This window comes from Grampus griseus (genome assembly GCF_964374135.1).
Source record: "Grampus griseus genome assembly, chromosome: 2".
Classification (NCBI taxonomy): Eukaryota; Metazoa; Chordata; class Mammalia; order Artiodactyla; family Delphinidae; genus Grampus; species Grampus griseus.
The window spans coordinates 110,573,820-110,588,353 of record NC_139018.1 but is presented as its reverse complement, the minus strand read 5'-3'; the positions used below and the strand labels follow the sequence as shown (position 1 = coordinate 110,588,353).

Here is a 14,534-nt window from a genome sequence, read left to right as displayed (position 1 = left end):
TACGCTTGGTACAACTTATGTCACACATGACGTGGCCACATATAATGCCATGTTTCCTATTTTGCCCAAGTCTTATGTGGATTACAGAGTGGCGTCACTGTACCTGGCTAACTGCATGGAAGGCGCTCAGTAAATACAGGTTGATTAATTCAAAGTACTCAGTTTCAGAAAGAGCCTTCACTGGCATAGACCAGAAGTTGGCAAGCTTTTTCCATAAACGGCCAGATAGTAAATATTTTTCACTTTGTCGGCCATATGGTCTCTGGTAAAACTGTCACAACTACTCCACTCTGCCACTGTAGCACTAAAGCAGTCATAGACGATATATAAATAAATGGGTATGGCCATGTTCCAGCAGATCTTTCCTTTTTTTTAATTTAATTTTTTACTTTGAAATACTTATTAACTAACAAGAAGTTGAAAAGCATATATACAGGGAGGTTTTGTGCACCCTTCACCCAGTTCCCCCAGTGGTAGTACTATAATACAATATCACGATACCTCAGGCAGGGATTAAAACCTGTAACAGAATAATAAATGTTATTTCCACCTTCCCCAACTCCCAACCTCTGATCTCACACCAGCTGGTAAGTCATGGCCAACGAGAGCCTGCTGAATTGAGCCAAGCTCACTATCAGGCTATCACACTCTTTGCTTCCTAGGTATCTTATGCTTTTTACAGCTTGAACTATAAAGTTGATGATTAGAACATACTCACCGAAGGAGCAAAGTAATTTTAGCTCTGCCAATCTGAGCTAACGTTTCATAATTTTAATCCCCACATTTTCAATTAAGAGATGGATGCAGCACATTCATCCATAAACAAAAAGGAAAAAAAGTAATTTCTTTAATGTACACCTGGGAAAGACAACTGTAATCTAGATTTGAGGATTCAAACATATTGCAATTTAATTATCAGAGCAATTTAGAGCTACTATGAACATGATGGGGAGTGGAAAAGTTGTTTCATTTTTTGTTTGTTTTAAATCACAGTGTTCCATATTTTTTCAAAGACTGAAATCATGTCATGTGGCACAGTTTTGTTAATTATAAAGATGGCTCACCAATCTCAGATAACCTAGTAGAGCCAAGAAGCCAAGAAGGTGATTAAGTTTTGTAAAAATAGGTATGATGACTTCAGAGATTAACTTTTTGTCACATTACCTAGAAAAATGAGAAAGAATAAATTTTCTTTAAAAACAATGCAAGGCAAAAATTAACTGTTCTGGTATCTCAATTAAAAAATCCTTTGTAGTGTTCTGAGAATAAGATCCAGGGTTTCATCCATATTAACCCATATTAACATTTTTTTACCAAGATAATATATGAACAAAGAATACTGAGAAAAAGATCCAGCGTTCTACCCATACTTCGTTTAATTCATATAAAGACTACTAGAAGTGAAATGGACTACCTGAATAAATCTAGAACCCTCAGCAAAAAACTAAACTTAAGATGTTAAAGTAAAACTTTGCTCCAAAATACTAAATAAGTTTCCTGCTTGTCTCCTCCCAGCCCCCAACTCTTGAAGTGATTGTGGACGTCAATAAATAACAGCAATTTTATGGGGACTTCCCTGGTGGTGCAGTGGTTAAGAATCCACCTGCCAATGCAGGGGACACGGGTTCAATCCCTGGTCTGGGAAGATTGCAAATGAGCAACTAAGCCCACGTGCCACAACTACTGAGCCTGAGCTCTAGAGCTCGCATGCAGCAACTACTGAAGCCCACGCGCCTAGAGCCTGTGCTCCACAACAAGAGAAGCCACTGCAGTGAGAAGCCCCTGCACCCATATGGAATCTAAAAAAAAAAAATGGTTCTAAAGAATCTAGGGGCAGGACAGGAATAAAGACGCAGACATAGAGAATGGACTTGAGGACACGGGGAGGGGGAAGGGTACGCTGGCACGAAGTGAGAGAGTGGCACTGACATATATACACTATCAAATTCAAAACAGATAGCTAGTGGGAAGCAGCCGCATAGCACAGGGAGACCAGCTCAGTGCTTTGTGACCACCTAGAGGGGTGGGATAGGGAGGGTGGGAGGGAGATGCAAGAGGGAGGGGATATGGGGATATATGTATACATATAGCTGATTCGCTTTGTTATACAGCAGGAACTAACACAACAATGTAAAGCAATTATATACTCCAGTAAAGATGTTAAAAAAAAAGGGGTAGGGAGGACTGACTAAATTGAGATATTTAATAGCTATTGTAAAATATGTGTGCTATTCTCCTTGCAGTAAAAAAAAAAATTTTAATTTAAAAAATGTTAAAAAAAAAAAAGAAGCCCGCGCACTGCAACGAAGAGTAGCCCCCGCTTGCCGCAACTAGAGAAAGCCCGCACACAGCAATGAAGGCCCAACACAGCCAAAAAAAAAAAGCAATTTTATGGACACAAATAACTTCCCTTACTTAAAAGGAAGGAAAAAGAAACGGGTCAAAGCCAAGTCCACATTGGTATTTGAAACAGTTCTATGCTTCTACTTTTTATTCCTGGTAAATTTATTTCAGAGGGGACCAAGTAAGTTGTCTTATAATAGGTATGAACCCAAGTAAACAGAATATAGATATACAAGTTCGACAGAGAATTGTCTGCTGAATCTTTACATTCAGAGGATCAGATCATAAGTAATAATTTACAATCAGATCCATAAGTAATAATTTAATTTTTAATTAATAATTTAATTTTGAGTTGCTGTCAAAGCATGCTTATTCCTGGAAATAAGAGTTGATCTTATTGACTGACATTCTGGTATACTTTAGGGTTAATTAAATAATCAATGAGGCAAAGTAGCCAATGTGCTATAAGATACAATTTTTCTATAGGATTATACTTCAAAATGATTTTATACTCAAACCAACCAGTTAAGTGAATAAAGTCAGAGAAGTTGGTAGCTCCTGTATAAACCCTAACGTCTTTTAGGAAGATTTAAAAATCCAATCATGACTGGATTGACTTTGTAATTTATGATCTGTTAGGCTAAAGCTGTGGAATTAATTCAAGAATTATACATTACCAAGTACATAAAGATGTTGGTTTTAAATGTTATTTTTGCATAAGTTTACTTACCGCCATATAAGCATTTGTTCCAACATACGTCTTGGCTATAGAATTCACCAGCTATGAGACAAAACAGTCTGTCAGAACAATATAAAGATAATGTGGAAATAAAATGGGCAATTATTCCTCATTTAACTTACAATCATCATTTCTATAAATCAACTAAAAATTATATAAAAAGGAACAAATTTATCTACAAAGGCATTAAAAATGATTACATCTCTTTTCTTTTGAATGTGATTTCCAACTTAAACAAGCATAGCATTACAGTTTATAGCAGATAACCTTAAACAATTCACTTAAGCAGGATGCTTATTGCTTTAGTACCCCAAACCCGCCTGATTGTACAAAGTCAATTTGAAGTAGAATTTGAACACACTCATTTTTTAGTCAGATGGTCAAGATGTGAATGAAGCCTCATGCATTACTAGAATGAAACGAACACTAAATACGCTGGAGGGATAACAGACTTTGACAACTCATAATACAATGATGACCTTCGCTTTGGTCTTCGTGTTTGGCTGGGAGTAAAGGTGGCTGCAATTCAAATCAACATCACAGCACGCTCGTGGGTCACTATCACCAGGGTTCTCAGGGGAGGCCCAAAATGGAAATTAATTAAAATTTGTGCTGCACATTGTAATGGCCCTCCACCATTGTTGCTCCCAATATTAATTTTTATTGTGGGCCAGTTGGGCTCCCCAGGCACAGCTCCCACTCTGCCCTCCCTTTTGTCTGGCCAAAACGCTTTCATATCAAAGCTGCATATCAATGAAGTCTGCTATTCGTAAGTAGTAATTACAATATCAGCAGTTTTTACTGTCATTAAACAATGAACAATCATATTCTGATGAAGGAAACTCGCTCAGAGATTAAAAATGAATAACACAATCCCAGCCAACGAGAAGATGCAGAGTTCTGTTTGTCTGGCATCTAGGTGATTTTTCAATCCAGAGAGTAGAATGAAAATAGAAAGTGGATGTTACAGAGAAGAAAGATCGGCAGGAAAATGAGACCTACCTGAGTGCTAACTCCAAAATCACACAGCTTGACTTGTCCTCTTGTGTTTACTAGCATATTAGAGGGCTTCACATCTAAAAAGGGACCAGAAAAATCCATGTCACTAGTTCCATATCTACAGTGCTTGTTCTAAAAAAAAGCACACATGCACACCATACCATATTGCAGAATTGACATCATCTGTTCAACCTAGAATTCTAACCACAAATTTAACGCAAAGCATTTTAGCTGGAGGCAAAATGTAAGGTCCTAAACTCCCTCACTTCCAACCATTTCTGGTTTCTATAGAAGCAAGGGTTTATTTACTTCACGTGAAAGTCAAATAAAATCTTGGCTTCCAACAACAGTAAATACACCCAATATCCTACTCCAGCTTTCAGGAAAAGTAGATAAGAAAATGTAACCTTCCTGCAAAGAATTTGTACAGAAAGGCTTAGTTCTGCTCTCAAAGTGAAACTGCTCCTCCCACCTAAGGAGCAGTAAGGCCAAAGGGAAGCCAGCAAGGAAAAAAATCATTCATGTTTGCTGGTAACAGGTGAGATTTGGTTGAAACAACGAGAACATGAATGCAGTTCTGCTGTTTCCTGGTTTTACGTGCTACTTCAGATAATCCTCAGAAACTGATCTAAAAGATGTGTAAATGTGTGTGCATGCGTGCACTTATCAGTCTTTGTTTCATTTATCCTTCTCTTCCCTTACATCATTTCGACTGTTGTTAGAGTTAACAAAAGAACTGGCACAGCTTTTGCCAAGGCAGTCCGCTAAATAATGACACAAAGCGTTTCTGTGAAGCATCGTCAGTGACAACAATGGGCCTTTTCAGGAATTCAAGGAGCCCACAAAAACCATCCAAGCAGGATAAGAGCACACCACTTTTGATGGTACAGAAGAGCACCTGCTTCAATGCTTCATCTTCAGTGGCGAAAGTGGTCAAGAACAGACATCTTGTTATATTTGATACAGCATATAACCTTAATTACCCCAAAACTAAAGACTCATAATTTTTATGTAACATCTAAGAAAAATCTGTGAGTTAATCTCACTCCATCTCTCCACCCTGCAAAAAGTATCTTACCAAAAGTAGGTACTTAACTCAAACTTCAAGTTCAAACTCAGTAACCAACGATTATTGAACCCTACCTACCATATGACAGGCAACGTGACAGGCATTTTCTCATACATGTGCTCATTTGGTGTTGCCTGACGGACACTAGAATGTAAACTCCATGAAGGCAGGGACTTTGTCTCTTTTATTGACTACTATATTCCAGTCCCTGAAGAGTGCCAGGCATACGGTATATGCTTAGTAAGTATTTGTTAATAGATGAGAATAAGTTAATGGAAACCACGAACACACAGTATTATTTTGTTGATGATACTGTTGTGATCAGGGGTTAGCTGTAGACCACGTCTCTGTAGCATGCCCTTTCAGGTAAAACACACTATATACTTCCTTTAGGGGGGCTTTCTCTTTGAATACAGGTCACTATGCCCAGGCAAGTGTAAGCTTTTTCAACCAACTGGTCTCTCTGCCTCCAGTTTTCCCCAATTTCAATATAAACCTTATACCACCATCATATTAAATATACTTTCACTCTATCACTTCTCTCCTTGAGGAGGAAGTAAAATATTCCCTGACCTCCCCCGCCAACCCCAGTGTGAACTTCTTAAGAATAGGGTTGTGCTTTCAAATATGCCTCAATAGTTTGCACAAAAAATATACATCATAGACAGCCACAGTAGACACTCAATAAATGTGTGCCGAACTGACAGAAATGTTAGGCTCTACAAAGCCTGGTCTTATTTTCCAAACCTAATTCTCATTATAAGCCCTCAACTTTGAATATTTTTCTTTTGGACAATCTTCTCTTTTATATACTGATACCCTTAAACCATTCTTAAGCCATACATCAGATGGAGATAGATAAAGAACAAATATTCTGAGCTCCTGGAAGAAGGAGCTACATGGAAATCACAAGGTATGGTAAAAAGAACAAATTCTTAGCTTTAATCAGACACGTATTTGACTTAAGTGGATCAACAGAGAGAGAAAGAATAAAACAACAAAATTTCTAGATTATATTCTAAAAGGCAAGGTGTAAATAAGAACTTTATGGCATTTTCAGCTCTCCAACATCTTTTTTTACTTACATGTAATCCTACTGCATGACTTTGCACATTCACCTTTCAGCCTAGCTTTCAGGAATACTTTGTGTATGAAAGCAGTAGACATACAGCCATCCTCAAAACAACCTTGGTATTCCGACTAGACTGTTTTAGTCATTGTCTCAAAAGAAACAAATCCAAAACACTCCATTACTAAGCCTTTGTTCATGCTGTGTCCCTGACCCCAAACCACCTGGGTTTAAAAACCCTTCCTTGATATTTTTTGACTGAATCCTGCTCATCCTCCAACTCAAGTACCCCATCTCCCTGTTGCCATACCTACTCAGGCCATCAAAATCGCTGCTTCCTTTGAACTGCTAAAGCATTTACTGTCTGTACCATTTGGAACTGAGCATGTGACATTTTTTTTACTAGTAATTACCACATTTACTGTTACAGGTTTCACCAAGTAATAAGTTCACAGGGTAGGAATATGCCTTATACATTTTTGTATGTATCCTGTTGGAGCATAATATCTTTGCTCACTGGTAGATGGCTTTCTAAACAATATACTAAATTTGCTAACATAAGTGTTCCAAACCCAGCAACATCATTTGAACATAAAAGACCCCTTTAAACAAAATCAATGGATTCAGGCTAGAAGACAGAACACTTGGATTTGTCTTTTGGGCCCTGCCACAAATTTGGCATATGACTTTGGACTAGGCATGTGACATTTTAGTTTTCACCTCTATAGGGAGATAATAAAAGTTACCACATCAATCTTTAAAAATTGTGGGGATTAGATGAGATAATGAATGTAAAATAGCTTTTAAACCGTCAAACACTCTATAAATATATTATTATTATCCACTGGCAATCAACGAAGCAATGTAAAGTGTTATATTTTGTTATGTCCAGAAAATAATTTCTGTGCTACTGCAATAAATTTAGGCTGTATTTGGGTAAAATACTAGTTAAAATAATTTCAAAAGTCCAGTAAGTAGAATGATAAAACCAATTCAATGTTTATGAGGGGGCATATTTGCCAGACTGTATGTACTCATTCACCGACAAGGTCACTGAACTTGTCTCCCTATTTTTACACTTGCTCTACTAGAGTCTGTCTTGAACACAGCAGCTAAAGTGCCCTCTTTAAAACCTAAATCAAACCATGTCATTTCTTTGCCTAAAACCTCCAAGGGCCTCCCAACTCAATGCAAAAGGCAGCCCTCATGAAGGTTTCTAAGGCCTTCTCTGAACTGCCCCCCTACTACCTCTGTACTCTCATCCTTCCTACTCCTCTCCCTGCCCACTCTGTTTCATCTCACTGGCCTTCTTGCCAGGCATGCTCCCTGCTTTGTGGTTCCATATAACTGGAATACTCTGCACCCATATATACATGCATGGCCTGCTCCTTTACTTGTTTTTAGGTTTCTGCTCAAATGTTACCCTTTTAAGAGAAGTCTTCCTCAACCACCCACTATGAACAGCAATATCTTCCCACCTCCGATATTCCCTTTCCCTCTTCCCTGTTTCAGTGCTCCTCATAACGCTTGGCACCATTGACACCCTATATTTGTACATGTATACATGTCCCTCTCAGTCCTCCCGTTTCGAAGGAAAGCTCCATGAATGCAGAGATGTGATCTGTTGTGTTCACTCCTATATCTAGAATAGTGCCTGGTATGGACTAGAAATGGTATCTGTTGAACAAATGTTGGTGAATGAATATTTCCACTAAATAGATGGGCAAACATGTGCACCTGGAGAAGCATGAATTTGGCCTGAGAAGGAGCTCCATCTTTTCCCACTCAACGGCACATACTTCAGAATAAATACATTTCACTATTAATGAATACATTTGTGAATGATATTTTTCATTCTGAGAGGATCTATGGGCATTCAAAAATACTCACTCAACAAATATTCACTGACGCCTTAGCATGTGCCAGATATGATAGTAGGTCTGTGGAGAGAAGCATGAGTAAGACCCACCTCCGCCCTTCAGGAGAGTGTAGACCAAGGAACTGCTGGTATATATTTTGACCAAAAATAGTGCACATGAGATTTCAGGATAATAACATTGCTTATGTACAATCTAAATGGGATTTGCTTCCTATAATAAAAACAGTGAGAGTTATATAACTAAATAGCTCCCAAGCCTGGCTGTGCATTTAAAAACAAAAACAAAAACCTTTTTTGGCTTTACCTCAGATCTGCTGATTCAGAAACCAATCTAAAACAGTCAGGTCTTCAGGTCAGCACTTAGAAAAGACGAACATAATGGGCTGTTTTTCCCTCTGATTAAACTGCTGGCAAGTTCAGAATATCTGAAGAGAATTTCATCTATTGTTTAACTTTACTTTATAAAATCAGTTTTATTCATTTAAAAAATCAATTTTATTGCAGTCATTTTGAATATACAGTTTAGTGACTTTGACATATACAACCATATACCCATACCACAATCAAGATATGAAACATTTATATCACCCCAAAAGGTTCCCTGTGCCCCTTTACAGTCAACTCCGCCCTGACCTCTGGCAACTACTGATTGGTTTCTGTTATTTTTAGATGATTTTTGCCTTTTCTACATATATCATAAACCCCGTAATATGTTGTTATAATTTTTGCTTTAAAAAGTCTGATGATTAGTTTGGATGGTACCTCTCTGTCACTAATATTTAAAATGGATATTTTGCAGACAGTACGCAGCTGGGTCTTTTTTTCGACCAGTTTGACAATTTGTGCTCTTCACTGCAGTATTTAGACCATTCACATTTAACGTAATTAGTGATATGGCTGAGTTGAACTCTACCATCCTACTATTTGTCCCATCTCTTCTTAGTTCCTTTCTTCTTTCATTGCCTTCTTTTGGACTAGATGGGCTCTTTTTAGCATTCCATTGATCTCTACTATTGACTTCTAAGCCAGAAGTTGGCAAACTTTTTCTGTAAAGGACCAAAGGTGTTGAGAGTCACGTGGTTTTTGTTGTAACTACTCAATTTTGCCACTGTACTGCAGAAGCAATCACAGGCAATGTGGAAATAAATGGCATGGCTGTGTTCCAACAATCTTTGTTTACCAAAACAGGTAATGAGCCAAATTTGACCTGTGGGCTAAAATTTGCCAGCCCATTTGAAGGTTTTTTGTTTTTGTTTTTAACGGCTGTTCTAGGATTTACAATATGTTTTTTTAATGTTTCATTGTCTACTTTCAAATAATATTAGGGTATTTAATTTATAACGTAAGAACCTCAGAACAGTATGCTTCCATTTTCTTCCCTCCCATCCTCTGTGCTACTGTTATACATCTTTCCTCTACATATGTTATAATTGCCACAATATGGAGTCTTTATTTTTGCTTTAAATAATCATTAAAAAAAATTTTTTAAACATATTTTATTGAAGTATAGTTGATTTACACTGTTAATTTCTGCTGTATGGTAAAATGATTCAGTTATACATACATACATATATATATATATATATATATATATACAAATTCTTTTTCATATTCTTTTCCATTATGGTTTATCACAGGATACTGAATATAGTTCCCCGTGCTACACAGTAGGACCTTGCTGTTTATCCATTCTATATATAATAGTTGACATCTGCTAATCCCAAACTCCCAATCCATCCCTCCCCTAACCCCCTCCCTCCTCCTTGGAAACCACAAGTCTGTTGGCGAGGGTCAATTCTTAACTTCCACACATTTCTGTCATTCCTGACTCCTGGACATATGCTGGCCTGAGAGCTACAGTGCTCAGAAGGGTATGTGACATCCTTGGGACCCCAGGACGCAATGAAGGACCCTGAGCCCCTTATGAGAGGTAGCATGGCAAGGCTGATGCCAATGTCAGCACTACATATCCACAAATCTGTCAACTCCAGCACTTCCCGGGGAATGTGGGGTTGAAAGCAATGGCTTTGGAGCTAGAGCAAGTGTGTCAGCTGTTGTAGTGAGTGAGTCAGTATATGAATGAGGTTTAGATCAGTGCTGAGTGAAAAAATTTTAAAAGGTCTTTTATATATCTACATGTATACACTAATCCTGGTGCTATTTATTCCTTTGTGTAGATCTAACAATCTATCTGGTATCATTTTCCTTCTGTCTAAACAACTTCCTTAACACTTTTTATAATGCTGGTCTATTGGTAATAAATTCTCTCTGCTTTGTTTGCTTTAAAAAGTCTTTATTTAGCTGTTATTTTGGAAAAATATATTTACTGGACCTAGAATTCTGGATTTAAAGGTTTTTTGTTTTTCTCAACATTTTAACGATGTCTTCCTGTTATCTTCTGGTTTGCATAGCTTCTGACAAGAAGTCTGCTGTCATTCTTATTTTTGTTCCTCTCTATTTAATGTATTATGTTTGTTCTGAATATTTTAAAGATTTAAAAAATCACTGGCTTTACATTTTTAATTTTGATGTACTTTGGTATGGTTTTGTGTATATCATGGTTAGAGTTTGTTAGGCCTCCTAGATCTCTGGGTTTATGGGTTTCAACAAATTTGTAAAGTTTGGGAGCACTATTTCTTCAAATTACTTTTTGTTCCCTTTTCTTTCTCCTTTCCTTCTGAGACTCCAGTTACATATATATCCTAGACTTCCTGATACTGTCTCAAAGGTCACTGAGGCTGTGCTCATCTTTTTAGTCTTTTTTTTTACAGTAATTTTAGATAATTTTTGTATCTCTAACATCAAGATCACAAATCATTTCTTCTGTGGTGTCAAATCTACTGTTAATTCCATCAAGTGAAATTTTTACTTCAGATATTTTATTTTTCATATCTAGAAGTTCGACTTGGTTCTTTTTTCTGTCTTCTGTCTCTCTCATCATGCTCATGTTTCCCATTAAATCCTTGAGTATATTTATCATAACTGTTCTAAAGTCCTTGCCTGCCAACGGGAGAGTCCCATTTCTATTGACTGATTGTTCTCCTGCTAATGGTCTTTCATCCATTATCAGAAGAAAAAATTTTTTTCACATACTGATTTTTATTTAGATGCCATGTATTCTGAATCGTATATATTGCTGAGCGAATTTGCTGTAATCCTTTAAAGAGTGCTAAACTTGATACTGGCAGGTAGTTAACTTACTTTAAGATAGCCAGATCATTTTGAGGCTTATTTTGGAACTTTTATTTATGGAAAGCCAGAGCAATCCCTACTCTAGGGCTAGTTTAGCCCCTCTATTAAAACATGACCCTTCTAAAGTCTCTCCTGAATGCTCCAATGTATCCAAAAAGGTCTCTCTACTCTGGCCGGTTAGAATTTTTAAAATTCCCAACCTTGTGTAAGCTTTGGGAATTGTTTAGCTTACAGAACCCCAGAAATTTTCATTCCCAAACTAGCTTTGTAAGATTTCACCCTACAAAAGCAGAGGTTGATATTTGGCCAAAAATTCAAGGAGAGTCTCACACAAGTTCTTGAGCTCTTTCTTTTTGCACAGTTCCTGCATCTCTAGGACTCTGCTCTGTAAATTTTAGCCATTTTAAAGCCTTCTTGACAGCCAAACTCTGTCTCTTCAGCTCAGTAAGATCTTTGGGCTCTGACTGGTTCCCCTTCCTTATGCTGCAGTCTGGAAATTGTCTCCAGGCTTAAAACTTGGGTGATCATAGGGCTCCCCTCATCTGTTTCCCTTCTCTTCAGGATCACAGTCCTGCACTGCTTGTTATCTAATACCTGAAAACAGATGTTTCATAAATTTTGTCTAGCTTCCTAGTTGTTTTTGGTGGAGGTTCCACAGCAGCATTTCCTTCCTGGGTAGAAGTGGAACTATCCCTTTATTTTAAAATTCTTGTTTTTTTGTCCTTTGTTCACTGTTTACACCTCATATTGTAAGCTGCCTCAAATCCTTTTTTGAAATAAATAGGATATAATAATTAAGACTTTATTTAAACTAAATCTGAATTCATGTGACAGAATTTGAAGCAAATGGAATCCTTTTAAATGTTGGAATGAGGATAGTTCCTCTGATTTAAGTATCACTTTATCGGAATAAAATACTCCACCTTATACCTGAGTTATCAACAATCCTAGTATATAGCCACCGAACTTACCATTTCCATGTTTTCATTTAAAACATGGAAATTCTATAATTCTCAAGAACAGCTCCAGGAATACTAAAATGATTTTTGTTGCTTTTTTTTTTTTTTTTTGGTTTGTTTTCAACTTCATTCCAAGCCAGAAACAAGAGGACAGATTAGGCAAGAAAGATTACTTTTAAGGAGACTTATATCTATGCTTATTTTAACGCAATCTCAAGTTATGGAAAACAAACAGCAACTGAGAGCATACAGCTTTTCATTCAGCTCACTTAAAAACATCATAGCCATTCTTCTGTAAGCGAAGCACAGAAAAGATGAGTCATTAAAGTGACTGATTATAAATGGCAATCATCAGGGCAGATGCAAGTCATTTTGGTTTAATCAGGCCATTAATTATTACGGTTTATCAATTAGTTTTATTGAAGGCAAGGGGGCTTAAACAAATAGTAGGGCACTGATTTTAACTGAGACATTTTCTAAAAGAAAATACAAATGAGGTGTGTAGAATCTGAAATTACATACAAGTCCTCTTCATACCAGTAAAAAGGAACAAGCTTCATCTAACGTAAACCATAAGCCTTTAGTGAAAAACCAAATTAACACTAATCCCTTTGCATTATACATAAAATAACATGTTTTAGTGTTCCCTAATTTGAGGTTTGCTTTGTCCTGGCCAAGAGGTCAATATCATGTTGGAGAAAGTGAAATGAAGGTGCAATGTAAAGTGACCCATTTTTAATATTAGGTATTTCCTATCACCTTTCATTAAAAAAAAATTTAGTCATTTTATACAGATAGGATTTTATAGGAGTCAGCATAGATTCCCATTGGCCACATCCTCTCAGAAAAAGCAGAGGTGACACGGAAAGTGCGTGTGTATGCACACACGGGTGCATATCTGTGAAAGAGACAGTGTATGTGTGAGTGTATGATATATAAGATTAAGGGTGATACGTGATCCTCCTACACTGACAAAAGCTGTCATGAAAATCAAATGAGACTGTGTGCTTAGCAGTGCCTGTCAAAGAGACACGGCTCAGTGAATTGCTGAATAAATAAAATAAACGGGAGAAACATTTCCTAAACTTGAATACACTATAGATACTGGAAACTATGCTTTGTAGAATCAGTAATGACACTGACGCTTACCTTAGAAAGTCAGGATGTGAATCATTTAATATATTAGACCAGACCCAAATTTCACTATATGAGCTCTACCTGAAGGCAGGCTTCTTCCAGGAAGGCAAGTGCTGTTCACTGAAGAGTTAACAATTATCCAATCACATGTATCTCCTGTCACAATATTTTCCCACTCCTTCAGTGAGATTTCACAGTAAGGTACGCTTTTTAATGATATGTAATGAATATTTGATTTGTAGCAGTGACAGCCCATGTAGATAATAGGTAGTTATGATGCAGTTCTGTTTAATAATTTGAAGTGCTTAGAAGACTATTAGAAAAATATTAGGAAGTTGGAAAAAGGGAAGAACTTAGAAATGGGATTACAGTGTCATGCAGAAGATAATGATAGGAGGTTTCTATAGGAGACTGTAACTAAATAAAAATCAACCCCTAAGTGTCTTTAAAAATTAAACGTAAACTTACCATACAAACCTTGTGGTCACTTTCCTATTTCAACTTTAATAAAATATGAAATATCAGTTAATTACTGATACTAAACATATACTATGTATCAATGGTTAATGGCTATTTCTTCTCAAAACTGACGTGTACTAGATGACTTGATTCACTGTGATTACAAATATCTAAAGATACATACCAAACCCAGGTATCTACTCAAGAGAAATGAAAACACAGAACCAAATAAAGACTTGTGTATGAAAGTAGCATTAATCTTTTTTAACATTTTATTGGAGTATAATTGCTTTACAAAGGTGTGTTAGTCTCTGCTTTATAACAAAGTGAGTCAGTTATACATATACATATGTTCCCATATCTCTTCCCTCTTGCGTCTCCCTCCCTCCCACCCTCCCTATCCCACCCCTGTAAGTGGTCACAAACCACCCAGCTGATCTCCCTGTGCTATGCGGCTGCTTCCCACTAGCTATCTATTTTGCATTTGGTAGTGTATATATGTCCATGCCACTCTCTCACTTTGTCACAGCTTACCCTTCGCCCTCCCCATAACCTGAAGTCCATGCTTTAGTAGGTCTGTGTCTTTATTCCCGTCTTACCCCTAGGTTCTTCATGACCTTTTTTTTTTTATCTTAGACTCCATATATATATGTTAGCATACGGTATCTGTTTTGCCGTTCTGACTTACT

The 14,534-nt window shown here is 37.0% G+C and overlaps 1 protein-coding gene across 3 annotated transcripts in view; it reads right to left on the bottom strand.

The window, feature by feature from the left end:
* Window positions 1-14,534, bottom strand: part of MAP2K5 (mitogen-activated protein kinase kinase 5) — a 264,811-nt gene that overhangs the window by 107,075 nt on the left and 143,202 nt on the right. For all 3 annotated transcript variants that reach the window (XM_082649583.1, XM_082649584.1, XM_082649582.1), the window contains exons 14-15: window positions 4,085-4,158; window positions 3,074-3,124 (exon numbers count right to left, since the gene is read on the bottom strand). In XM_082649583.1, coding sequence (XP_082505709.1) covers window positions 3,074-3,124; window positions 4,085-4,158 — 125 coding nt within the window. The remainder of the gene's footprint in view (window positions 1-3,073; window positions 3,125-4,084; window positions 4,159-14,534) is intronic.